The sequence below is a fragment of the Lacerta agilis genome, chromosome 14, assembly GCF_009819535.1.
Source record: "Lacerta agilis isolate rLacAgi1 chromosome 14, rLacAgi1.pri, whole genome shotgun sequence".
NCBI classification, from domain to species: Eukaryota; Metazoa; Chordata; class Lepidosauria; order Squamata; family Lacertidae; genus Lacerta; species Lacerta agilis.
In genome coordinates, this window is record NC_046325.1 from 23,298,036 (window position 1) to 23,324,232 (window position 26,197).

General features: G+C 41.3%; 2 protein-coding genes across 2 annotated transcripts; both read right to left on the bottom strand.

The window, feature by feature from the left end:
* Positions 1–6,170: 6,170 nt before the first annotated feature.
* LOC117057800 (vomeronasal type-2 receptor 26-like) lies at positions 6,171–15,111 on the bottom strand. Its single transcript, XM_033168640.1, has 4 exons — positions 14,894–15,111; positions 12,917–13,208; positions 9,112–9,238; positions 6,171–7,066 (listed from the first exon to the last, which is right to left on the bottom strand). Exons 1-4 carry the CDS (start codon positions 15,109–15,111, stop codon positions 6,171–6,173), a joined length of 1,533 nt encoding a protein of 510 aa, XP_033024531.1.
* A 606-nt stretch (positions 15,112–15,717) lies between these two features.
* On the bottom strand, positions 15,718–25,664 carry LOC117057801 (vomeronasal type-2 receptor 26-like). Its single transcript, XM_033168642.1, has 6 exons — positions 25,447–25,664; positions 24,756–25,047; positions 23,012–23,852; positions 21,955–22,184; positions 20,517–20,643; positions 15,718–16,622 (listed from the first exon to the last, which is right to left on the bottom strand). Exons 1-6 carry the CDS (start codon positions 25,662–25,664, stop codon positions 15,718–15,720), a joined length of 2,613 nt encoding a protein of 870 aa, XP_033024533.1.
* Positions 25,665–26,197: the final 533 nt, after the last annotated feature.

Genomic DNA, 26,197 nt, shown 5'->3' on the forward strand with positions numbered 1-26,197 from the left:
CATAAGGAGCCCAATCCATGTCCACCTGAAATGCAGAAGTAAGGAGAGAATCCCCTCATACTGAAGGGCTTCTTGTGGGACCATTTGGTAGAAGGAGAGGCCTGGAGTTTTATCAGGCATTATGGGAGCAGGACCATATGTGAGCTAAAGGGAGGAGGGACAGAAAAGGAAACAAACAGATAGGAATGTTTTAATGGATATATCCAGCGAGTTTTTCTGCAACATTTTTAAATGTATAGCAGCACAATAAACGAAACTGCATAACTACGAAAACTACCTTACCCCACATGTGCCTACCTTACAGCTATGATAGTGGAATTGGCACGCTTACAGGTGCCTCGTAATCATAGCTGTCAACCCTCCCTGCTGCTCCCCACTGCTATATACATAGCTGTCAACCCTCCCTGCTGTTTCCCAATGCTATAATAAGGGAATTTCCCACAAAAAAGGGAAAAGTTGACAGCTATGCTCGTAATATCTGTTCCACATTTTTAAGAACTTGATTGTTTAGTTTGGCAGGGCCTTCACTTTGTAATTCCTGTGCATTGAAATCACAGGGTGGTGCTGTGGTCTAAACCACAGATCAAGCAGATGTCTTCACTGGACTCTTTTTTGTGCCTCCTAAAAGCATTCTTTTTAAGGTATGACTACCCAGATGATTTTAAAGTTGATACACTTTGGATCTGTGGAAGTATTTTAACTTTTATGGTTATGAAATTTTCTTGTTTTCACTGTTTTACTTTTTTACTGTTTTAACAAATGGTTTTAAGTAATAAATAAATACATAAAAATAAATAAGGAAGGGAGGAAGGGTTATGCATGTATGTCCATAATGTTCAATAAATCAGTACAATATATTTATCATACAAAAATTACTGAACATTTATTCAGACTTCTAGTGTAGTTATGAAAGCCCCTCCCCCCATGATCTCTGAGATCTGTAAGTGGAGGACTGCCACTATGAGTGTTGATAAAGGTGAGGAAAGAGGAAACCATGGACTCAGCTACAGAGCTACAAATAAAACATTTTAAATGTGTTTTAAAGTGCACTAGTTGGTGACAGTGAGCCATGCAAAATTCAATGTGTTTTCTAAACTTTTAAAAAGCATTTCCACAGCATTTTTTTTTAAAATATGTGTGTAGATTTCACCCATGTTTCAAAGAAGCTGTCTCGCTGTCTTTCAACCCTGGAAATTCTATTTTACTGCATCCACTTTTCATTTCACCTATTTTCAAGGTGTTAATGCCATTTGGGCAGTGACAACCAGGGATGGTATCAAATCATTTTGCAGGACCTGCTTATCCCCCCCCCCCGGATCGATTATAGGATTGGTGAAGGATCTATATTGACCTTTACTACCATATGTCACCTCCAATCCTTAAAAAATGTGCACTCCTTTCATAAAGTGATAAAGGCACACTCCTGCCTGTCTCCTTGTGATTATAGCGGAAATAACATCGAATTTAAGTGGTGCAGTCTAGTAGGCATGTTTCAATATTAGCATAGCCTCATTAATTCTAAACAAAATGTTCCTATGATGGGGTCAATACTCCGTAACCTTCCACTTCCCTTTTGATCTACCTCCTATGCCATTTTCAACTCTCACCCTACCAGTATGAGAAAATCAACCATCATATTATAAATTTCTGTGTCAATTACAGAACCTTTGCTTCCCTGAGGTCTTTGGAACATTCTCCCCCCAAAAAACAACAACATAAAACAAACAAACAAACAAACAAACAAACTGGTGGCTGATTGAGAAACATAGTCAATTATTAACTCCTCTGCAGATTAATACAATTGGAACTTTTTGAAATAGGCTTCATCTCTGCTCTAACTTCGTTTTGGATACTTATACAGGTTTCCTTGAAATAGATCCTGAATTCTTTACAAGCTCAGATGATGAAACAACTAGTGGCAAGAAAAAGTAAAAGAAACACATGCATGTGTGTGAGAGAGAGGATGTTCTTTTGTATTTTCTGAATAAGAGTCTTGCTAAGTTATGAAAGGGATGCGGGTGGCGCTGTGGGTTAAACCACAGAGCCTAGGGCTTGCTGATCAGAAGGTCGGCGGTTCGAATCCCCATGATGGGGTGAGCTCCTGTTGCTCGGTCCCAGCTCCTGCCCACCTAGCAGTTCGAAAGCATGCCAAGTGCAAGTAGATAAATAGGTTCCGCTCCAGCGGGAAGGTAAACAGTGTTTCTGTGCTCTGCTCTGGTTCTCCAGAAGCGGCTTAGTCATGCTGGCCACATGACCCGGAAGCTGTATGCTGGCTCCCTTGGCCAGTAACAGGAGATGAGCGCCACAACCCCAGAGTTGGACACAACTGGACCTAATGGTCAGGGGTCCCTTTACCTTTAAGTTATGAAAGCCTACACAACACTAGTCCACATATTTTAGCCCCTGAACTACAAAGTGAAATATTGCAGGCAGTACAAGCATGAGGAGAAAACACCCTTAAATCTATCATGCACAGCACAATGACTTATATACCTGTGGAATTTTGTAGATATCCAAGACTGTTGCTGCATGAAGAGAAGTTAGGGGGTCAAGACCCCCAATGACAGCTATCAAATTATTCTGAGTGTGACATTTATAGTTGGGAACAAATCTCTCTGTGGTGGACGTAAGGAGCAGTGTGGCATGATATGTTCCCTTTGCAACGAAATAACTGTCAACGATGTGGAAGCCCAAAGTGGTATTGGGTAAGATTTGAGAATTTTCATTGACCTCCTTTACTGCAAATGCCAAGGCCAGGACGTGCTGGTAATTCTTAGTCACCACGCTAGAATGAGAATTGAAATCTACATCATATCCTACATTGTCTAAATCTTTTCCATTATCTTATACCACATTTGTGGTAGTAGTCTAGGGTGCCCTACTTAAAATGAAATGATTAACCAATGTAATACATAACATTACAATTAACCAATGCAATGCATAAAGCAATTTCAAATTAGTCATGACCTGGAACATTCATCAGGTTATAATCAAATGCATCCTGTTAATGTATTTCAACATAGCTTTCCTCAATATTATATGAAATCCAACTCTCACCTTCAAGAAAGTTGCAATCCCATATTCCCTCAGCTGGGAGTGGCACCCAGATTTTGCTGCAAGTAATTGGGTAAATATTTGAAACGTGACATGTAATAGAAGTAGGTAGTATTAGAACACCAAATTTTGCATATTGATTTTCTAAAATTGTGTGGTGGGTTGTTTCAAATTGTTTTTAATGTTGTTTTAATGTTGTCACAAACCCTGGGACCTTACACTGAAAGATGGGTGATAAATAAAATTATTAACAACCACCACTACCATATACTGTAGAGGGAAATGAGGGGCAGGTGGATGTTGTAAATCTTGGAAGGCAGCCCATCTAGGAGAAGGAAAAGTGATCCTAAATATCTGCTGCCTTTTGGCTACACAAATTCATGAGAAAGGCATTGGGAGTAAACCGCAAGGAAAAGTCTTCACCCTAGATGAATTTGGAGAGGAGTCCCTAAGATGGATGGAAGGCTTCTTGCATGCCTTCTTCTGGCAATTCCTGCAGCCAAGTTGATGACAAATGTATTGCTGTGCTTTCCTTTGGACCAAATCAGCGAGACTGAGAGTGGGGTCTTGTTGTCTTTGCAGCATAGGACCTCCAAACACTTCCCAGGATTGCGCCCCCAGAATAGTCACTTTGGTGCTGCTAGCAAAGAAAACAGCAACAATACAGGCAGCAGTTACAAGTTACCAGTCTCTGCAGCCCTGGAAAATGCTTTGATTCTCCAGCAGTTTGACTTCACTCTCAGAGGCACACACTATTGTCCCTCAAGGCAGACAGATGCCAACTACTACTACTACTACTACTACTACTACTACATCTTAGTAAGATTCATATTTCGAGTACTGGTGTTTCCAATCTACTTAAAATTCAGAATGTTTTCTGAATTATGACCACAGAGGTACCTTTAAAGAGATTTTAAAATCGCTTGATGAGTAGCATACCAAGTCTAAATTTTGGCTTTGAAGATGAAAATTTAAGATAAAAAAACAAACAAACACCCTTACAGAAGTTCTTCAACCAATGCTGGTGGGGGTTCTTCAGTGAAGGATAATTCTTTGGAGACAATGAAGCTGTGAGAAGCTATGCCACCAAGGATGAGTTCTCCTGACTGGTGATACTGGTGAAGTGGAGGGTGTGGATCATGGACATGACACTTCACAATGTGAGCCTTGCATGCCATGTGAAGAAGCAATGCCAGCAGCAACATCACAAATATCACCATCCTGAGTGTAAGGACAAACCTTCATTAGACTTACTTAATTGTGTTCCCACTGACTACTCTATCAATATATTGCCTGCAAGTTTCAAAGGCTGATTTGAATACTTGTCAGTCTGCAATAGATCTTAAACAGGAAGAATGAATATTGTTAGTCCTGAGCCATATTTTTTAACATGACACATATATAAAATCTTTTGCAGTCTCCAGCACTAATAATTGCATGTACCGGTAGTTTTACATGTGTCAGAGTAATTACAGTCTACTTTATAATAACAAAGGAAAATAATTACAAGGTCAAAGTGGGGGTTTCCTCTGTGGAACTGTAGAAGATTTCAAAAAATCTTGTTTGTCACAATTGGACAGAGGTTTTACATTTTTTTTTTACTTTTCCGCCTTTTTTCTGATTTGTTTTCGACATGGGTACTACTTTTTGTTTCTTTTGTTTGTTGTCTCGCTCTGTGCACTATTAATTTTTCACTTTTTATTTTCCAATAAAATTACAAAGGATAATAATTACAAAGTCAAGGTTGTGTAATTGCAGATAATTTCAGAAAATCATGTTTGTCACACCTGGACAGAAGTTTTACTTTGCTCCTTTTTTTTTTGCCTAACAACTCTGATCTGATGTGCAGCTCACAGCTTAGTTTTCCAGTAGTGCCCCCCCTCCCCATTCCTGAATGGTCAAATGGAGTTAAGGTTTTTGTTGTTCTTCTTCTTCTTGTTGTTGTTAAAAAAGGGGTATCAAAATACACACACACACACACACACACACACACACACAAACACACACACACACACACACATATGGGAAATATTACACACAAGCAAATAAACACAACAACCACTCTCTACATCAGAAGGAGGGCACTATTTGCATGGCCGTGCGCAGCACCCCCAATCCTACGCGATTCCCAGGTAAGCAGTCCTGGACTGCCTCCCCAAGTTGCAAACCTGAGGTTCCTGCCTAACTCACCTTAGTGAACCAATTGCTACTGGGCAGTCATAGCCAGGGGAGTAGACCAGGTAAGTGTCAGGACCGCCCTCTTGGCACAATAGAGGGTGTAACCTACCTGGGAGTCCTCAGTCGGCTCCAGAGCTTCTGGAGAGAGGACATAGCTGGACTTTCTCACACACACATAAAATAAATGCTACTTTTGTGCCTATTTCTTTTTTTTAATGCAGAAACAGGACAGGACAGACACATGAACCCGGAATTAAAATTCAGAAATCATAATGATTGGTCCTCACATTGACTTGCATTGGGAAAGCACAACTTATTTCGTTTAGAATTCAGAATTCATTAGAAGCAGTCACCCTAGAAATTTGTTCTCTCTGTAGTTTACAGATAGGCTTCCTTGTTTACAGTATGCATTGAACACCCCCAAGAGATTTTTGAGCCGCAATAGAGAAATAGAGAGAAACACCAAATCATCTGCATACATCAAGATCGAAATCTTTTTGTTCCTATTTACGGAAGATGGGGAATTTGCATTGTCTAAAAAAAAAAAAAAACTATTACCATAAAGTTAAAAAGAGTGGGAGCCAGAATGCAAACTTACTTTAATCCTCACAATGTTTTAAAAGCATTCATCATACCTCCATTTAAGCCTACTCTGATCCTCATTTCTGTGTTGCTGTATGGTTCTTGAATGTGTCTGACTTAAAAATACTTTCTGTACATACAGGTATGTAAGTCTGTATGACTTACCTTCTGTACATACATTTATAAAAAGTTGATTCTGAGTTTCACATGTATTTCAAACTAGTAAGTGCTTGGATAATTTGGAGCAAAATGTATATTAAACAGCTCCAGAAAGGGAAACATATCAGAAAAGTGTGTGCATGCGTACACACATGCATCCAGACCACAGACTGTAACAAAAAGCATGCTATTTGGTCTTATCTTCTTACTAGCTGTCCCCTGTTATTCAGCTCAGGCCTCAACAAAATGATATAACATTTGGGTGCAAAGATGCAACCCAGCAACCCAGCACTGGAAGCTAAAATAGAAAAGACCTCCACAGCCACCATGTATTTGCCCTTGGAGCTCAGATAAGCTGGAATGAAGGATAGCCACACACTGCAGAAGACCAACATGCTGAAAGTGATGAACTTGGCTTCATTGAAACTGTCCGGTAACTTCCTAGCAAAGAAAGCCACAACAAAACTGGCAATAGCCAAGAAGCCAAGATAGCTCAAGACACAAGAAAATAAAATGACAGATCCCTCATTACATTCTAATATAATTTCTGTAGTCACTGAGTGCATGTCCACATCTGGGAATGGGGCAGAGGTTGCCAGCCACACACTGCAAATGCCGGCTTGCACAAAGGAAGAGGATGCAACAATGGAGTTGCCCAGGCTTTCCCCCACCCATTTTCTCATCCTGCTTCCTGGCTTTGTGGCCATAAATGCCAGAACCACCATGATAGTTTTTGCCAGCACAGAAGAAACAGCCACTGAGAAGATGATGCTGAAAGCAGTTTGTCGCAGAAGACATGTCACCGGTTCAGGATGGCCAATGAAAAGCAATGCAGAAGTGAAGCAAAGCAGAAGGGAAATCAGGAGAATGTATGTGAGGTTCTGGTTGTTGGCTTTGACAATGGGAGTGTTGTGGTTCTTCAGAATTATTCCCAGCACCAGAGCTGTTATTACTGCTAAGGAAAGTGCAAAGAGGCTTAAGCTGATCCCCAGAGGTTCTTTATAAGATAAGAATGTCCTGGCTTTGGGTATGCAAAAATCATGCTCCATGTTTGGATAGGTTGTGTCCATGCAGTCATAACAGTCATGCATATCTGAAAAGCAAAGGTAACTTATTGTTATTATTTATTAAATTTATGTACTGCCCTTCATCCAAAGATTACAGGCTGGGGTACAACATAAAAACACATAATACACAACATAATAACAACAGAAATGCCAACCTCAGATTGCTTAATCAGAGAAAAGCCTAATTGAAGAGGAATGTTTTCACCTGGCACCTAAAGATATGTAATGGAGGCACTATGAGATAATCAGTCTCCTGTAACCACTATGCTTAAGTCTAAGTAACATGTGAAGGGGTTAATATCATAGAGTAAGCTGTCCTGCCAGGCTTAGCTAGGTCATTTCCTCTTACCTTTGGGGGGGGGAATGGTAATCAAGTCTATCCCCCTCTCCACCAAGTCTAACCAAGAAGCTCAATGTGTGAAGATGTTTGAGTTGGTTGCTGCTGCTTAACTGCATGCTCTCATAATACATTCTTGTATTAATATACCAATAATTTAGGAACTTTCACTACTTTGTAACTAAGCTATGTTTTACTGCCTATGTACTGTAACTTTTCTTAAGCATATGAATCTGACCTTTAGAGAGTTTGCAAGGAAGCTTAAAAAAAATCAACATATGAAAGGTGCACTCTTTTTACGATACTAGGGGAAGAGGTAAATTCTGGAATTCACTTAGAAGGACATATTTTAAGGTTTCCGGCCACACCCACAATCAATGGTGGTTATTCTTCATAGCCCTCCTTAAGTGGGAAGTGGAGTTGCAGGCGTCATGACCCGATCATGCGTACAGGGGCTGAGAGCTCAGCCCCTGTGCGATTGGTGGATTCCCGCTGCATTGCACACACGCCGACCAATCTGGTCAGCCTGGGGCGTGTCCTGCTTCCTTTAAGCAGGAGACGGGTGGGAAGCCTCCATCTTTCGCCCCGCTTCCCAGCTGCACTGGTTCACCCACCCACCCGCTCTTTAGGTTTAGCTCTGGACCTTGCTATGGATTTCGGTTGGTCGCCTTGGTTGGCCAGGGGGGCTGGTAGGACTTTTTCCACTTGGGCTAGCCAAGGTTTTTTTTTGCCTACCTTGTAGCAACTCATCATAACTTTGGTTTTGGCAGTTAGGCATTGGAAAATTTCTAGAGAGATGAGGAGGGGAGGTAGCAGCCATCACCTGCCCCTCATTTTGAAGGGTATTCCGTTAAAGGATTCCGGGGGCGTGGCCCCATCTGAAGCCTAGGGAGGTTAGGGCCTAAGGCACGCCCCTAACGGTGATCACAGGGGAAGTTCCAGTGGATGTTCATCACTGGGCTCCTTACTGGTGATTAACCCTTCCCGGACTTCCAACACACGGGTTGGGGTTGGATATAGTCTGTTAGGGTCCAATGCCTAAGCCAATACCGCTCAACAGCCGTAACCAATAAAGTTGTGGCCTTTACGCCCATTAAAATCTGATATAATGTGTCAAGTGTCATTATTTCTCATGGGGAGGGAGGGACATTGCCATGCAATGCAGTGGAGGGAGAAGAATGAGCTGCAGCCAAACATATGTGGAAAAGAGGTTGAATTTGAGAAAAGATTTTGCTTTTAACCGTGTGCCAAGAAAGAACTCTACAGGGAAATTTTAATGGTGGAAGCTGGAAGTGCACCCTGTGAGTTATTCATGTGCTAGTCTGAAAACACTGAAGGATGGAATGTGACCTTGTCCCATCCATTAAAATGGCTAAGAACCAGTTTTTGTACCTGAGTAATATTACATGTCTTTAAGTGGAACCTGCAACAATAGGTTGCAGTTTATCTGTACCTCTGGACTGTTGATTGAAGGAAAATGATATTAGAGATTAAGGGAGTTAAAAACCACTGATGAAACATTCAGAATCAGCCAAAAATTAACTGAAAAAGATGCTGATCAAATAAAAACGGTAACCATAGAGATCAGAGTAATCTGAAATATCTTCTTACTGTCAAATTGTTTTATCATGTTTAAAACATTGAATAAAAACAAACCACACTGTCTGTCCCTCAGAACTATACTTTTCTAATCTGATATTGGAAACCTGTAAAGTGTGTGTGTTTATGTATTACCCTTTTGAGCTGAAATCTTCATTTCAGGACATGGGATGCAATCATAGCAGCAAAATGGCTCCCCCTCCTTCACTTTCTTGCTATAACCAGGATAACAACTCTCAGTGCATACAGAAAAAGGTTGTGCCTAATCCAGAAATGAAAAAGGTCAAGAAAAATGAACTTGGTATCCTTAAGATTTTGGGGACTTTTAGTTGTTTCTTAGAGAATAATTAAGCCATTACGTTCTGAGAAATTATAAATAGCTGGAGCATATTTATCTGTTTCATAAAATGTATTCACTGCTTGATTGAAAAACACCCCCGTTTACAAAAAGTTATTGCACATGTGGGTATAACATAATTGTTATTTTCAAAGGAAGGGAACAATTGGGATAAATTACCATGCCAGGAACCTTCCAGTTCACCTAGAGATCCACTAGATCCTAACTCTGCTCATTGTGGTGCATTATGCCATAGAACAGTTCCTGAAATCTGTGATTTATAGGATAGAGCTGTAATATAGATCATGTCAGAATAGTGACCTAGACCTCACAAATGAATCCAAAAGGGACTTAAGTTAGTTTACAGCTAAAATTTAATTTTACTCCATTTAGTAAGGTCAGAATAGTGACTTAAAACTCATTAAAGTATTAAACAGTTTGCAAGGCGCTGACAGTCAGTTCTTACCTGGTTAAACAAGCTGTGCCATCTTATGGCCTTGTCATTGATGGTTAACACTCTGTCTGGAGGAGCCAGAGGGTCAAACCTACCAACTTTCACTTTATGAAAGGATTGGTTGGAGGAAACGATCAGGTTTATAACATCAAACCCAGCTATTATTTTCCCACTTTGACCGAAAGAAATCTGGTCTCCAGCACTGTTATTAAACGAAACACTTCTGAGAAAGTAATGGAGCTAGATAAAAAAGATAAATGAATAAAAAAGCATTTGTATAATAGTGTGTAAAATGTTGAACTTAAAATGGACACCTTAGAAGAATTTGTAAAACTCCTGACCTGCATTTTCCTGATTGCATTCTGAAGGCAATCTATATATATAAAATGCAAGTGTCTCTGCGTCCAGTCCGTGTGTCTCTGGGTTTGCGCTACTGCGCATGTGCCCCACGGACACAGGGATTGGAGCGCAGAGACATCAGGTGGGGAGAGGCGGCGGCGGCAGTTGAAGTCGAGGTTTGGGCAGCCAGCAGAACAGCCCGCCCCGCGGAGCCCGGCGCTCCGGAGGCTGAAGAGCCCAACGCATGCGACGGCCAATAAAAGGCTCCCGGCTGTTGTGGTCGTTGTCATCCTCCTCCTCCCACTCGGCCCCTCACCTGCCCCGCATGAGCCTGGCTCGCAGTCCCGCTCTCATGCACACCTCAGCGGCTGCTCCCTCCCCACCGGGTCTAAGTCAAGACAGGCTGTCGCAGCAGCAGCCGCATCGCTCCTGCTCTCTCTCCTCCCTACAACCCGCGTCTCCGAAAGCCGCGGCGACTCCGGAGAGGGAGGCAAGCAGACACCCGCCTCCGCTGCTGCTGCTGCTCGGCCTCCTCAACCCCTCACGCAAACAACGCGGCGGCGCCGGCGCCACCTGGACCTGCTTGCCTCAGTCCAGTCTCGAGGCGCAGGCTCTCCCTCCCCGCCAGCCGGGATGTTTGCGTGAAAAATCAATTGCAGGGGAAACTGGGGGGGGGGGGGAGAGAGTCCTGAGCTGCAAGTCTGTGTGAAGTGGTTTTTATTACTTTTTTTTAAAGGCCTCCGGAAGCGCAGCGGCTCCTTCATCTCCTTCCCCCCTGAGGTAAAAAAGCGGGCAAGAGGAGCCTTTAAAAATTCTCCTCTCTGGACCAGCAACCGACACCCTCCCGCTGCTGCTACTGCCGCCCTCCTCCTCCTCTTTCCGGGTCTAGCCCAGGCAGCTGGCGGAGTAGGAGGAGAGCCGGCAGCGAGGGAGGGAGGCCGGCTGAGGCGAGACTGGCGGCGGCGGCCTCGCTGAGCGTAACAGAGAGACACGTCCTCGGCATTTGCTTTTGGGTGGCGAAGGGACGCTGTGTGTGTGGAAGGCTGCTCTTCTATTTGGGGAGAAGCTACCATGCCTGTCTTAAATTAAAAAAAAACAAAAACTTTGCTTCAGCCCCCTCCACATATGTTCTAGCGCCCGTTAATTTAACGGGTTTAAACCACTAGTAGCATAATAAAATGTTACTCTATTGGGGATGAACAAAAATTGGCCGAAAAAATCCATCCTACTACACAAATCAGAAAATGAGAATCCATAATACCAAAAAGAGGGGTGGGGAGGGAGGCTGACTGAAGCATTTCCTATTATTTCATTTCTATGCAGTAGGCAGAGAAAGAAAGCTGAAACTATGAGCATAGGTAGAGTTTATGGACAGATTAGTTTCATTGGTTACCCTCAAAATATGGTGTGCTACCACATGAGAATGTGTGGAAAATTACCTGCCATAATGGTTGATTCTGAAGTTCGGGTCTCCCTCTGGCTAACACTGTGTCATATGTCCTTCTGGATGACAACATGGCTTGTAAAGCATGGGCCACTACATAGACGGCATTATAGATGCTGTAGCTGTGCCCAGTCATACTCATTTCAAAAAAAGGGAGAGGGAGGCTCTCCAACTTCTCTTCTCCTGTGCAAATATCTCCATCCGCATCATTCCCAATGGTATTTAAGAAGACACAGCTGAATACGGTCTCCCAGAATTTCTTTATAAAATCATCTTCTATTGTGTTTAAAGGATTTCTGTTCTTAATAAATTTGTGAAATGTCTGTAAATAACTGAACTGATATCCGAAGATAATAACACCATGGAATAGTTCTGCATCCCAATGCCTTTGATAGTGAAATGCACTGATCTCCACCTGGGCTGTTGCTATCCAAACTTTCCCCCTTAATTTATTTTCAACAGATAAAAAAGGAAGCCATCTAAAAATGGCATGGAATAAGATTCTCCATAGATCACTATTACATTTGCTTTGCTGCCCAGCATATTATCATTTATTTTGACCCCATCTTCTATGATGTCCATAAATTCAGTGATAAAAGAAAATGTGGGGATTCTCAATATGAAGGCAAAACAAACACCTTTCTGGGAAAAGACTGGAAGTTCAGTTTGTACAAATCTTTCTCCATTATCATTCTCCATAACAATGACCCCAATCCACGTCCATCCGAAATGCAGAAGCAGAGAGAGAATGCCCTCATACTGAAGGGCTTCCTGGGGGACCATCTGGTAGAAGGAAAGGCCTGGGGTTTTATCATTCATCACTGGTGCAGGACTGAATGTTAGCTGAAGATGAAAGAGGACATGTGTGTGAATAATAATAATAATAATAATAATAATAATAATAATAATAATAATAATAATAATGTTTTCGTAGTTCCTGCCAACTCCGGAGTGCTGGAAATGATTATCTGGGAGAGGCATTTTTCTTTGGCAGCTCCTAAATTCTTGGATTTTCTTACAATCGCGGCCGCACTCCTTTGAGCTATCTCCTGTTGGAGAGCCATTCAATGCATTGTGGGTTGGGGAGTATGTTTTTAATTTTTAATTTTTTAAAAAAGTATTTTCTATTTTATTTTAACTTATATTATTTCTACTCTCTGATGTTTGCCACCTTGGTCTCCCATGGGAGAAGGGTTGGGATACACATCTAATAAATAGTTAAATGCTGACCGTCACATAAGCCTAATTTCTTCCTCTTGGAAATATTATGTGCACATTCTCATAGAATGTGAAAAAAGCATTTGTGCTCACAAGCTGTTCATTTTACTACTATTATTTGTAATACTCATATGCACATATACCTTACCTGTGGAATTTTGTAGGTATCCAATACAGTGGCCACAAAGAGAGAAATATCCGAATCTAGTCCTCCAATGACTGTTACCAAATGATTATGGGTGTCACATAAATAGTTAGGGACAAATATCTCCAATGTGGATGTAAGTAGCATAGTAGCATGATAGGTCCTCTGCGCATTGAAATAGCTATCATGGATGTAGACACCCAAGGTGACATTTGGTAATAGCTGAGGGTTTTCATTTATCTCCCATACTGCAAATGCCAAGGCCAGGATGTGCTGGTAATTTTTAGGCACAAGACTAGGACAAGATTAAAAAACTACAATGAGACATATATTCTTCCCTTAATAAATTATTGCCATTTTCTTCTGCATCTTCTTCATCTGTATTATTTATATGCTTTTTGAGGTAGGAAAAATTAAACAATCAACAATATGAGTATTTATATTCAAAATATTGGTATTGATAAGATATATTACTATGATTATGAATATTTTTTCAAAGAAGCACAGTCTTGCAAAGAAAAAAGAAAGATGAAATGAGTCTACTTCAGTATGTATATGGGATACATTAATATAGTTGTGGTAATGTAAATAAAATGAAACAAATAAACACTGCTGTGTTTGAAGCCAAGTAACAGAAATATCAGAAGCACAAATCGGGTTCTCCTCAGTGAGAGCACGTGTTGCTGTGGGGGCTGGCAAGCCACCTCCCTTGCAGCTGGACAGGATAGTTGGCTGGCCACAGCTTTGATAGGACCCTGGGGTGTTGCTGGGGAGAGTTATATGTTGCAATTTGTGATGGACAGCCCAGCGTCCTATATATTATCTTGCACGCAGAGTGATCCTTCTCTTGGCTGCGTGCTTTGGATCACTCACCCACCCTCCCTCTTTCTTAGGCCTCTGCATTGACCTTGCAACTGCCTGTCATGGGGTCGTTTGCTTTTGGGGCAGGGGCCTGGTAGGAATTTTTTCCATTTGGCTGATTGGCTGTTGCCATTTGGTTTTTACCTACTGCCGTAGCAACTAGTCACAACTTGTAAGGTTGGCGGTTAGGCATTGGTTATTGTGTTAGTTACTGGAGGGGTGGTCGCCCCTCCAAATGATGATGGTGTGTAGGGAATTCCGTTAAAGGAATCCAGGGGCTCGACATGATTTTGTCCGAATCCCCAGTAGGGGGACAGGGCCACGCAAGAGCCCTTGGGAACCTCCGGGGAGAGGGAGGGCTCCACCCCCAGCCTCCATATGTCTCCCCAGATGGGAACTGCCATTGCTGACCGGTGGTTAGCTCTGTCCCGTCGACAGCTAGTCAGAACGAATGCCTGCGCAACCACTCACATAATTTGTATTTAATAAAGCTGTGGCCTAAATTATTGCCAAAACCCAAACAAAATTTATGTCTGAAGTGTGAATTTATTGGGGGGTGTGTGGCTTGGGGACCTCAACAGGCAACAAAAGTGCAAGTGGAGACAGCATGTATATGATGAAAGAAAGGAACCATGGGGTAGAGATGGAGTTTGTAAAGGAAAGAAGAGCTAACATTTCTTCCTGCTCTTTTTTCCACCTTAAGTTCAAAAGAAATGTAACAAATGATAGAATCTCACATCATCAAATTTTAACAATAATAGTAACATTAGAAGTCATATTTGAAGAGGCATATTTGGACCAATACTGTCACAATGGTGAGGGGACTATGTTACCAGTGCATCTTCTTCCAGGTGGACAAAATGAATACAGTTGATTCAATCTGGAAAAAAGCTAACTCCCTTCCTTCAATGTGGAGGCCCAGAACTCTTTTGGGGGTAATCCATTTTTCTTTCTCCTGTGAAATTTGCTTCTTTCTGCAGCTTTCCTTAAATGTATTAGCTTTTTCTACAGTCCAAGAAAACATGTTTTATGAGACTGCAGCTTCTAAGACTAAGACCAATTAACAAAACAAAACAAAACAATGAAACAACAAAAAGTTAGAAAGAATTAGCTCCTTACAAAAGATCTTCAAATGAAGGTGCTGGAGGTTCTGTTGTGAAGGTTACTGAATTAACACTGATGAAACTGAGAGAAACAATCCCACCAATTACGATGTTACCTGACTGATGATATTTTTGAAGTGGAGGGTGTGGAGCATGGACACTATATTTAACATAGTGGTCCTCAGATGCAATATGAGAAAGTAGTATTAGCAGGAAGACAACTAATACTATCATATTGCTCACCACCTTTCACTCTACGTCTCCTATATTTCCACCTGCCTCATTATCATGATATTCTCTGTGATTACAGTGACTTGACTTAGATGCTCATTCAGTCTGATGATATGCTTGACTTATAAAGTCCAAGATATAAGGTATAAGTAAAGTGATAAGACTGGTGTATGCATGCTTATTCCTAGTTCCTCATCATACCTGTGATTGCTTGAGGGAATTTTTGTGCCATCCTCAGTTTGTGTTATTAATTCTCTAAGGGGAAACTGTAATTGTGCAGTAGATTTTAGAAATTAATGATAAAATTTAAAAATAAAGGGGAGTGTGATATGAATTCAAATGCAGGAATTCCCCGTGGAATTTCAAAAGAAAACATGTTTATCACATCTGAATAAAAGTTTTCAACTTATCCAACTAGGAATATGCACTTGAGCTTTTAAATGCTTTGCTGGAGAAGTTCTTTACATCACATTTGTGATTGGAGAGCTGAAAAGAAAATTTACATGCAACAAATGCTGCAAGGGGGAAAAAAATCTAGAAATATTCTAGGACATACTGTACACATATTGTGCTGGGCACTGCAGATTACAGAAGAATTCATGGACACATTCAAGAAATATTTTGTCTTATTAGCTGTTCCCTATTGTTCAGTTCCGGCCTCAACAAAATTAGATAACATTTTGGGGAAAAGATACAGCCCAGCAACCCAGCACTGGAGACTAAGATACAGAAAACCTCCACAGCCACCATGTATTTTCCTTTGGTGCTCATATAAGAAGGAATGAAGGATAACCAAACACTGCAGAAGACCAACATGCTGAAAGTGATGAACTTGGCTTCATTGAAACTGTCCGGTAACTTCCTGGCAAAGAAAGCCACTGTGAAACTAACTATGGCCAGGAAGCCCATGTAGCCAATGACTGAGTAGAACATTGCCACAGACCCCTCATTGCATTCTAGGATGATTTCTTCTGTCATTGAGTGCATGTCAACATCTGGGAATGGGGGATAAGTTGCCAGCCACACCGTATAGATGCCTGCTTGAATAAAGGAGCAGGAAAGGACAACAGAGTAGGCCAGTCCTTTCCCCACCCATTTTCTCATTCTTGATCCTGGTCTGGTGGCCATAAAAGCCAGAACCACAGTGATAGTCTTTGCCAACACTGAAGAAACAGCCACTGAGAAGATGATGCCAAAAGCAGTTTGCCGAAGGAGACATGTCACCTTCTGAGGTTCACCAATGAATAGCAGTGCAGAAAGAAAGCAGAGCAGGAGGGAGAGGAGGAGAGTGTAGGTCAAGTCCCGGTTGTTGGCTTTGACAATGGGAGTGTCATGGTGCTTTATAAAGATTCCTAGTACCAGAGCTGTGATAACTGAAGAGAAGATAGAAAAAGAGGCTAAACTGACCCCCAATAATTCTTCATAAGACAAGAAATTTATTTCCTTGGGGATACATGCATCCTGGTTTTTGTTTGGATAGTGTTCATCTGGGCATTTAAAGCAGTCACCCATGTCTGAAAAAGAAACGAGTCTCTGTCAATCTTATATTCAACCCATAAACATATCTATGTCTGTTCCTCTCAAAGGTTCCAGTAATGATTTGTCTGTGATAGTTGCATACATCTGGAACAAAGCAATTAATATTGTTCATGACTAAGGACAATATCCACTTATCCATCTCCATAGTCATGGTGCCTACATTTTAGATTTTACTCATAGTTTAATGCTGATTTTAAGGTAGGTGTTATGTATTTGCCTATATACCCAAAGGAAGACTCAGGACACAGAATTATCTGAGATTACGATTTGGGAAAGGAACTACTTTTGTCATTTTTATGGACCTTTATGGTTTGTTTACAGATTATTGCACATGTAGCATGTTTTATTTATGTATGGAAGTGCTTTTACCTTATGCTTGTCTGGGACCGTAATAAAGATTTGGAATTTGGAATATACAGTTTTTGTATGTTACTTTAAGTCATGTATGAACTTATATGAACACTTCCCCCTAGTATATGCATTATTTGTACACATTGCTTAGCTGGAGAGCTGCAATGTGTGTACACACACACACACACACACACACCCCTATACATGGTCTCTACATTTTAGATTTTACTTATAGTTTAATGCTGATTTTAAGGTAGGTGTTATGTATTTGCCTATATACCCAAAGGAAGACTGAGGACGCAGAATTATCTGAGTTTATACATCTAAATACAAAATTAATGCTAGCAAAACCAAAATATAGCTTGAGCGGAAAAGTTTCCTAAGACAGAAGGAAACATGTCACTTCACATTCCTGGATATGTTTACAGGAGACACCTGTCACCTTGGAGTAAAAGATTGGAAAGAAAACTCCAATAACCTTTGGTAGGTGACCTGAGAAGCACACCCTGGAACCATCAGGTTAGCATTCACCCCATTGTGCTAAAGGGCACACCCAATGACCCCAATCAAGACAGCATATAGAGACACAAGAGTGTCCTTAACCTAATACTTCCTCAGTTATTTATCCTACCTTTCTTGACTTATATTTTCTCTCTGCACTAACAAACAGTTAAACTAAACTAAACAGTACAAAGTAGGCAAAATAGAGAAATATCAAGGTGAATTATGGGCTCACTCCCAAATTCCTATTCAGCTCCGAAATGACCAACGCAAGCCTACACTGCATGGGGAAGGAGGGGGGGATCTCCAAAGAGAAGTCTGCAGCATTCAGGGAGGATCAAGGCTTAAAAGCCTGCTCCCCCTTTCTATGATTGCTCTACACATTAAGGTGGGCCACCCACAATTCCTCTTCAGGAAGAGACCACTTGAGTCTCCTTTTCTGGGAAAAATGGAGTGTGGCAAATTTTCCCCCACTCAAGTGTGGAAGTGGCATTGTTGTTGTAAGTTGTTTCAAGTTACTTTGTGTAAACAAACAAACAAACAAACAAACAAACAAAAAAGGTTATGATGTTACCACGTTCAAGAAAAACAGCAGAAGAACATACTTTTTTGCCAGACCCAAGGGTGATATTTTCTGATTCACTTTTAGTAGGAGACCAACATGACACATCCACCAACACTACCAATTTGTATGGGATTACACTAATTGACAGAAGCTGCCCCGGCTTCTTATGTCAATCTGTGATGTTCTGCTTCCTCCATCACCAAATCTGCAGGGCCTCTGCCAACGCCTAGAAGCATGCTGTGGTCACTTCCAGTGCACTTCCAGTGTGGCACAGGCTTCCAGAAGTATGCCAGTGGTTTTGCTGGGCCTCGCGGCAGAATCAACCCTAACAGAATCTTGTGGTGGCAGAAGGTCTCATCAGCCCTCGTGGTGGTGGGCCTTGCCAGACACAAGGTCGAATTATTGCACATATATTTAAATGTTGTTGTTGTTCAGTCGTTCAGTCGTGTCCGACTCTTCATGACCCCATGGACCAGAGCACACCAGGCACCCCTATCCTCCGCTGCCTCCCGCAGTTTGGCCAAACTCATGCCAGTCCCTTCGAGAACACTGTCCAACCATCTCATCCTCTGTCGTCCCCTTCTCCTTGTGCCCTCCATCTTTCCCAACATCAGGGTCTTTTCCAAGGAGTCTTCTCTTCTCATGAGGTGGCCAAAGTACCGGAGCCTCAACTTCAGGATCTACCCTTCCAGGGAGCACTCAGGGCAGATTTCTTTAAGGATGGATAATTTTGATCTTTTTGCAGTCCATGGGACTCTCAAGAGTCTCCTCCAGCACCATAATTCAAAAGCATCAATTCTTCGGCGATCAGCATTCTTTATGGTCCATCTCTCACTTCCATACATTACTACTGGGAAAACCATAGCTTTAACTATACGTACCTTAAATATCATATGTCAATTCATACCTTTTCAGTGCTGTCCTGTGCAGCACCAACCCCTACCAAAATATGTCAACACTTCTTTAAAAAATGTAGAGAAATAATGCTGATGACTATTCTTATAGGTGGGTTTTTTTGGGGTGGGGGGCGAGATTTAGTTCAATTTGTTATACCTTTAGTTATCTTTGGTAATCCACTGTTATTTTAGTTTATGGTGAATTTATTTTGCATTAAAATTTTAACTGATTTCCAGAAGTGCGTATTGACATATTTCATTATATTTTACATGGCCATGTAGCCATATGGTGAAGTGCAATATAGAAAATCTATCTACCTAAGGGACCGCCTCTCCTGGTATGTCCCGGGTAGGACCTTAAGGTCCTCAAATAATAATTTGTTGGAGGTCCCGAGCCACAAGGATGCTAGGTTGGCTTCAACTAGGGCCAGGTGTCAGGGTTGAGCCAGATGAGGAGGAGTGGTGGCAAGCCCCCCCTGGTGAGGCTGCACCCACGGAAGAACCTGGGGAAATGGAGGAGTTCGTACCTGGAGAAGACTGGTGGCGGCACTCCTTGGAAGAGGAAGAGTCAGATGGAGAGGGGGAAAGACCAGAACAGGAGGAGGAGGAAGTCGAGCCAGAATCAGGCCCTTGTGAAGAGAGCAACAGCCCTTCCCCTCCTCCCTTCTCAGCTGTAGAGCGTAGAGCTGAGAGACGCAGGGAACAATTAGAGGCAGCTGTAGCTCGTAAGAGACGTGGTTGCAGGCCAGCTACTTAACAAAGGCTGAATGCTCCCTTCACTAGCACCTGCAACTGACATGCTGAGTGCGTGGTTGCTCTTGCTCGTTCTGTTCCTGACTCCTGGCTTGTTCCTGACCCTCGGCTTGTTCCTGACTCCTGGCTTGTTCCTGACCCTTGGCTTGTTCCTGGTTCCTGGCTTTTCCCTGATTGACTTGGCTGGTTCCTGACTTGGACTGTTCTGACTTCGGCTTCTCCTGACCCCCAAACTGATACCTGACTTCGGCTGGCTTCTGACCCGGACTGTTCGACCTTGGCCTATCTGACTGACCGCTGCACTTCAGCACGCCAACTTGTTGGCGCCCTAACACCAGGGCCTTCTCAGTACTGGCCCCGACTTGGTGGAACAGTCTGGCACAAGAGACCAGGGCCCTGCGGGATTTGGCATCTTTCCGCAGGGCCTGCAAGACGGAGCTGTTCCACCTAGCCTTTGGGTTGGTTTCAGTTTAACCCTGATGTTGCGTTCTTTTGGTGTGATTGGTGGGCTACTTAAAAATAAGGCTGCAGTTCAGATTTAATTTTAAATTGTATTTTAATCCGTATTTTAATGAATTGTTCTATGTTTTTGTTGTGATTTTATTGGTGTTAGCTGCCCTGAGCCCAGTTTGGCAGGGAAGGGTGGGATATAAATAAATTATTATTATTATTATTATTATTATTATTATTATCATCATCGTCGTCGTCGTCGTCGTCATCATCTCTACATTGAGTAGTATTTACAAACCTACCCTCTAGAATGCATTCATTTTATTAATAAACCTATACAATATCGGCCTTACCTTCCTCATGTGAAATCTTTCCTTCTGGACATGAGATGCAATCGTAGCAGCAAAATGGCTTCCCTTCCTTCACTTTCTTGCTAGAACCTGGATGGCATCTTTCCACGCATTCAGAAATAGGTTGTGTCTAATTCATAAAGCAAATAGGACAATAATAATAAAATAATCTTCACTTTGATGACCTTTAAAGCTTTGAGGTGGGCTTTTCATTTTCAGATTTATCTTTCAGAAGCAGAATGGCTGCTGGTAATGCATGGTTCCATCGTATGCTAACATGCTTTTGAAGTCTTGGGACCATGTTATGTGACTTCAGTCCCACAAATGCATGCCCAATTATCACTATCAAACTGGAAAATTGGGATTAGCATTTGAACTTCATCTTGTTCTACCCATCTATGTCCAGTCTTTCAACCATTACCACAAGTGGTGTCCTTCTTCTACAAAATATACACCAATGGACTTGGAAAATATATGCTGGAAAGCAGTAAAAAAAAAAAAATAATAAATTACCAGGAATGTGGGTGTAGAGGAGATTTCATGTATATTAGAGGAAAATACGGCTATGGCGTTTCCCAGTGCGAAGAAGAAGAAGAAGAAGAAGAAGAAGAAGAAGAAGAAGAAGAAGAAGAAGGAAGGAAGGAAGGTTGACAGCTCTGGTCATGGGTTCAAACCCCACATTGGGCAAAAGATTCCTGCATTGCAGGAGTTTGGACTAGATGACCCTTTTGGTCACTTCCGACTGTACAATTCTATGGTTCTATTATTCTATGTTCAAACTCACTGTATATTTTTACCTCAGAACTCTGAGTTTGCTCTCTTTACATTTTAAGTGGTTAAAGAAAAGAGGTGAAGATGTTTTGAAATGTGTTTCAGAAGAAGAAACAATAAACATCAGTGAAGCAAGATTTATCAAGTAAAAGCACAGGAACATAAGAGGAGCCTGCTGGATCAGGCCAATGGCCCATCTAGTCTACCATCTGTTCACACAATCACCTGTGGGAAACCTGCAAGGGGGACCTGAGAAGAGGAACACTTTTTGCTCCACTCCATGCTATCCAGATGCCTCAGACTGTGGAGGCAGAACATGGCCATCATTACTAATAGCTATTCTTAGCCTGAACCTCCAAGAATTTGTCCAATCCACTTTGAAACCATACGGTGAGAATAAGTTCCATAGTCTAAGTATGCACTGTGTGAATTACTTTCTTATATCTGTCTTGATCTTCAGTTTCATCCACAGGCTCTAGTTTCATGTTGGAGGCGGAAAAACTGTTCGCTATCCATTTTCTCCATGCCAAGCATAATGTTATGAAGTATATAAACTTTTACAAATTATATAATTTATAAATTAATCAGGAAATTAATTTTGTGTATCATTACTGACATTCAGTAATTCAAGGAACAAATAGTTCCTAAACTGCTATTAACTGGATCCTACCTGATTGAACCAGTTGTTCCATGTGATGGCATTCTCACTGATGGTTAATACTTGTTCTGAAGGGGCCCTAGGATCAACCTTCCCAATCTTTACTTTAGATATATTTGAAGCACATAAATAGTTGATGATATCAAATCCAGCTACTAACTTCCCATTTTGGTCAAAGGAAATCTTCTGTCCAGCACTGTTGTTAAATGAGATCTGTCTCAGAAAGTGATGGAGCTGGATTGAAAATATAAAGGTTTAGAAAAAGCTGCAGGTGGGTCATGAAGTTGCATTTGTCTCATAATTCGAGCATTTGTTAATTTGTTTTGCAAAGTTATTAAGCTTCTATGGAAACCCATTAATGCCCCCTCAAGAGTGAGTGATACAGGTTGCAGACCCTACTCACCACATGTTTAAGTCTCTACCTTTTCCACCCATCACCAACATAACCTATCAACATAAATATCCAGTATGCACCACTAACTGTGGCAGCTTGGCATGACAGTATGGAATAGGAGGAGGGAAAATGTCTATGTAAGCCAATCACAGAAAAGTACAAAAAAAAAAAATCCTTCTTGCCCCCAAATAAGGCAACCGGTTAAACTCACTTGGAGGGCAGGTTGGATCCTGTGCTCAGAAAGAAAGCGGACAAAGAGGCAGAAAGCATCACCTTAAATACCTCTGCCCCCGCCTTGCTGAAATTTTTTAGCATCAGAAACTGGAGTGGCTGCATGCCAGTCTTTCTGTCCCCACACAAAAGCAATCCTGCCTGGACCACTTTTGCAGTAGATGGAGGAACAAACTTTTCTAAGAATATAAAAGACGTAGCTTCAAAATATTGATTTCTGTACTGGTTACAAAGCTTTTAGGGTTCTGCACATACACAACAAATAAGAAAGTAGAGATAGCTGGATGGTTGAATTAAATATGATGGTTCCAGCTTTTAGAAAGACCAAGGAAGATATAACATAGGGACTGGAAGAGTATATAGGGAGACAGCTTACTTCTGAAATTAGTCTAACTACACCCCATGAGGATGTTCAGCTAACTACCTTCCAATGTGGTTGATTCTGAAGCTTCAGATCCCCTTCATCCCGTATTGCTATGTTTTTCAGTCTTGAAGAAGACATGGCATGTAATGCATGAGCCACAACATAAACAGCATTGTAGACACTGTAGCTATGGCCAGTCATGCTCATTTCAAAAAAGATGACCGGAAGGTCTGCCAGCTTCTCCTCTCCTGTGCAAATATTCTCAGGCACCTCACCCACTGTTGCATTTGGAAATGCACAGTCAAAAGCTTGTTGCCAGAAGTCCCTGATGAAACCATCTCTAGAAGTGCTGAAAGGGTTTCTGCCCTCAGCAAACTGGTGAAATCCTGGCACATCATCAAACTGATATGAGACGGCTATTGCACCATTGAAAGTTTCTACATCCCAATTCCTTTGATAGGAGAATGAATTTAGCTCTATCTGGGCTGTTGTTATCCACACTTTGCCTTTGGGTTTCTTTTCCATGTGGTCTACACCTGACAGAAATGACAACCATCTAAAAAACGTCAAGGAATAAGATTCCCCGCAAGCCACAATTACATTGGCTTTGCTGTTTCTTATTTTATCATTTATTTCTTTTCCGCGAGCCACCATGCTGGTAATCTCTGGGATAAAAGTTGGAATGGGGAGTCTTTCTATGAAGGCAATACAGACACCTTTCTGGGGAAACGTTGGAAGCACAGTTTGCACAAATCTTTCTCCATTGTCAGTATCCATAACAACGGTCCCAATCCATGTCCACCTGAAGTGCAGAAGCAGATGGAGAATCCCATCATATTGAAGGTCTTCCTTAGGGACCATTTGGTAGAAGAAAAGGCCTGGGGTTTTATAGTTCATCTCCGGAGCAGGGCTGTATGTTAGCTAAGGATACAAGTAAAGATGAGGTTTTAGATAAAAAAAATCACTTTTGGTGGTTTAAGCTCCCATTCTTTACCCATTAGTGCTAGAGAAATTGGCACTATTGACACATGTCATTTCTACTCTGACAGCCATTTTACTTGCAATGTTAGTGAACTGTGTGAATGTGTCTCAATTTTAAAGTTGTTTTATGATCTGTGTGCAAGTGATGCATTTTTAGAATACTTATCAGAGATTTATTCAGTGAAATTAATAAGGATGAGATATAAATATATTTTTAATAAAGAGGCAATGTTGTATAAGCTCCATGCAGGTTTCCATTTTTACATATATATAATAATCAGTTTAATGACATGGGATGAAGCAGTTTCCCATCTCTCATTAAATGGGATCCCTGGGAGTTTTTGACTTGACTGGTGTACCCCACCGCTGTTGATACATGTTACACAGGGGGCATCCAGAAGGCCAGAAAGAGCACCAGACTAAACAACCTTCTAAGCTGATTGGCAGTGGAATCAGCGCTCATACCTTGTGCCATGTAAAATCCTGCTTACTCCCATTATTTCCATAATAAAAGAGAAGGAGAGTAGCAAACTTGCTCTCACCAAAAGATTAGGGCTAGCACCTAGAAATGATGAGGGTGGTGTTGATTTAAATTTGTATACCACCCTTCATCTGAAGCTCTCAGGGTGGTTCACTGCATAAAAAATACATGATCAAAACACAAAATACACAATAAAAATGAGAAGAAAAACAAAATAAAACAATAACACCCCTCTTCCACAGATGACACTAACACGTAAGATAAGGTTCATTTGTTTCCTTCAAACTCATCCATTGCACCCAACTACGACTAAGGAGTTGTGAAGGAACTGTAAACTTGTTATACTCTTATTTGCATCTTACCTGTGGAATCTTGTGCATATCCAAGATAATGGCCATATTAGAAGAAGTTTGGGAATCCAGACCACCAATTACTGCAGTTAGCTTATTACGTAGATCACAGTTGTAGTTTGGGGAAAATCTCTCCAAGCTGTATATGAGCAGCATTGTAGAATAGTAGGTCCACATAGCATTGTAATAGTTGTCATAGATATGGAAGCCCAAGGTAACGTTGGGTAAGATCTGAGAGTTTTCATTAATCTCCTTCACTGCGAAGACCAAGGCAACAATATGCTGGTAATTCTTAGGCAAAACTCTAGAATGAGAGTTACATTTCGTATCAGAAGGATTCTACAATTTATCATCATCAATATGATGATGATGATGATGATGATGATGATGGTTATTATTATTATTTGTACCCCACCCATCTGTCTGGATCTCCCCATCCACTCTGGGCAGCTTCCAACAGAAATCAAATACAAAAATATCACACATTAAAAACTTCCCTTATATGCACACATAATCACAATAAAAAAACACAGAATACATAATAAAACCAAAACCAAACGTCAACCTAATAATCCCCCCTGCCACAAGACCTTTTAAAAGGGCATCAGATGACAATCGGACAAAGGCTTGCTTACCACCAATCATTCTACTTCTAAGATAAATGAAGCTAATATTAAGTATTTAAAAAAAATTAAACCCTTACAAAAGTTCTTCCATCAGTGGCCGTGGAGGTTCTTTCATGAAATCTGGTGAGAAGGAGATGAAGCCACCATGGGAAACAACAGCACCAATGAGGAGGTCTCCTGACTGGTGGTACTTGTGGAATGGAGGGTGTGGATACCAGGACTTGCATTTAAGATTGTGAGCCTTGCATGTTATGTGAGGGAGCAGTATGAGCATCCATAACACCAAGTGAACCATTATCCCCAGCAAAAGTTCAATTTTTCGGTCTACATGCAGATTCTCCTGTTGAAGTCTATAAAACAGTCCCAACAGGCTGCAAGATTGCAATGGCCTAATCTGAACGTTCAAACTTTCCTTAAGTCTGCAATTGCAAATAAAAAGACCTGAGGATTATACTGGTGAATAAATGCCTCCTTTTAGTTGCTAGCCCTCCCTCCAACCACAGCTAAGTTCCTTTTTTGTTTTTTGTTTTGGCAAGCAGGAGTTAATTATAATACTCATCGTGATAATAAATGTAACTACGACTACATAGATTTTTGGCTTCTTCGTTTGCTTTTTATTTTTGACATGCAGCAACTAATTGCAATGCTCATGATAATGAATGGCATCAAGAATTCAAAATTGGGAATTCCCTGAGAAATTGCAAAAGAAAACATGTTTATCACATCTGAATAGAAGTTTTCTTTTTTACTTATCCGACTAGGAATATGCACTTGAGCTTTTAAATGCCTGACTGGAGAAGTTCTTTACATCACATTTTAAGGCAGATT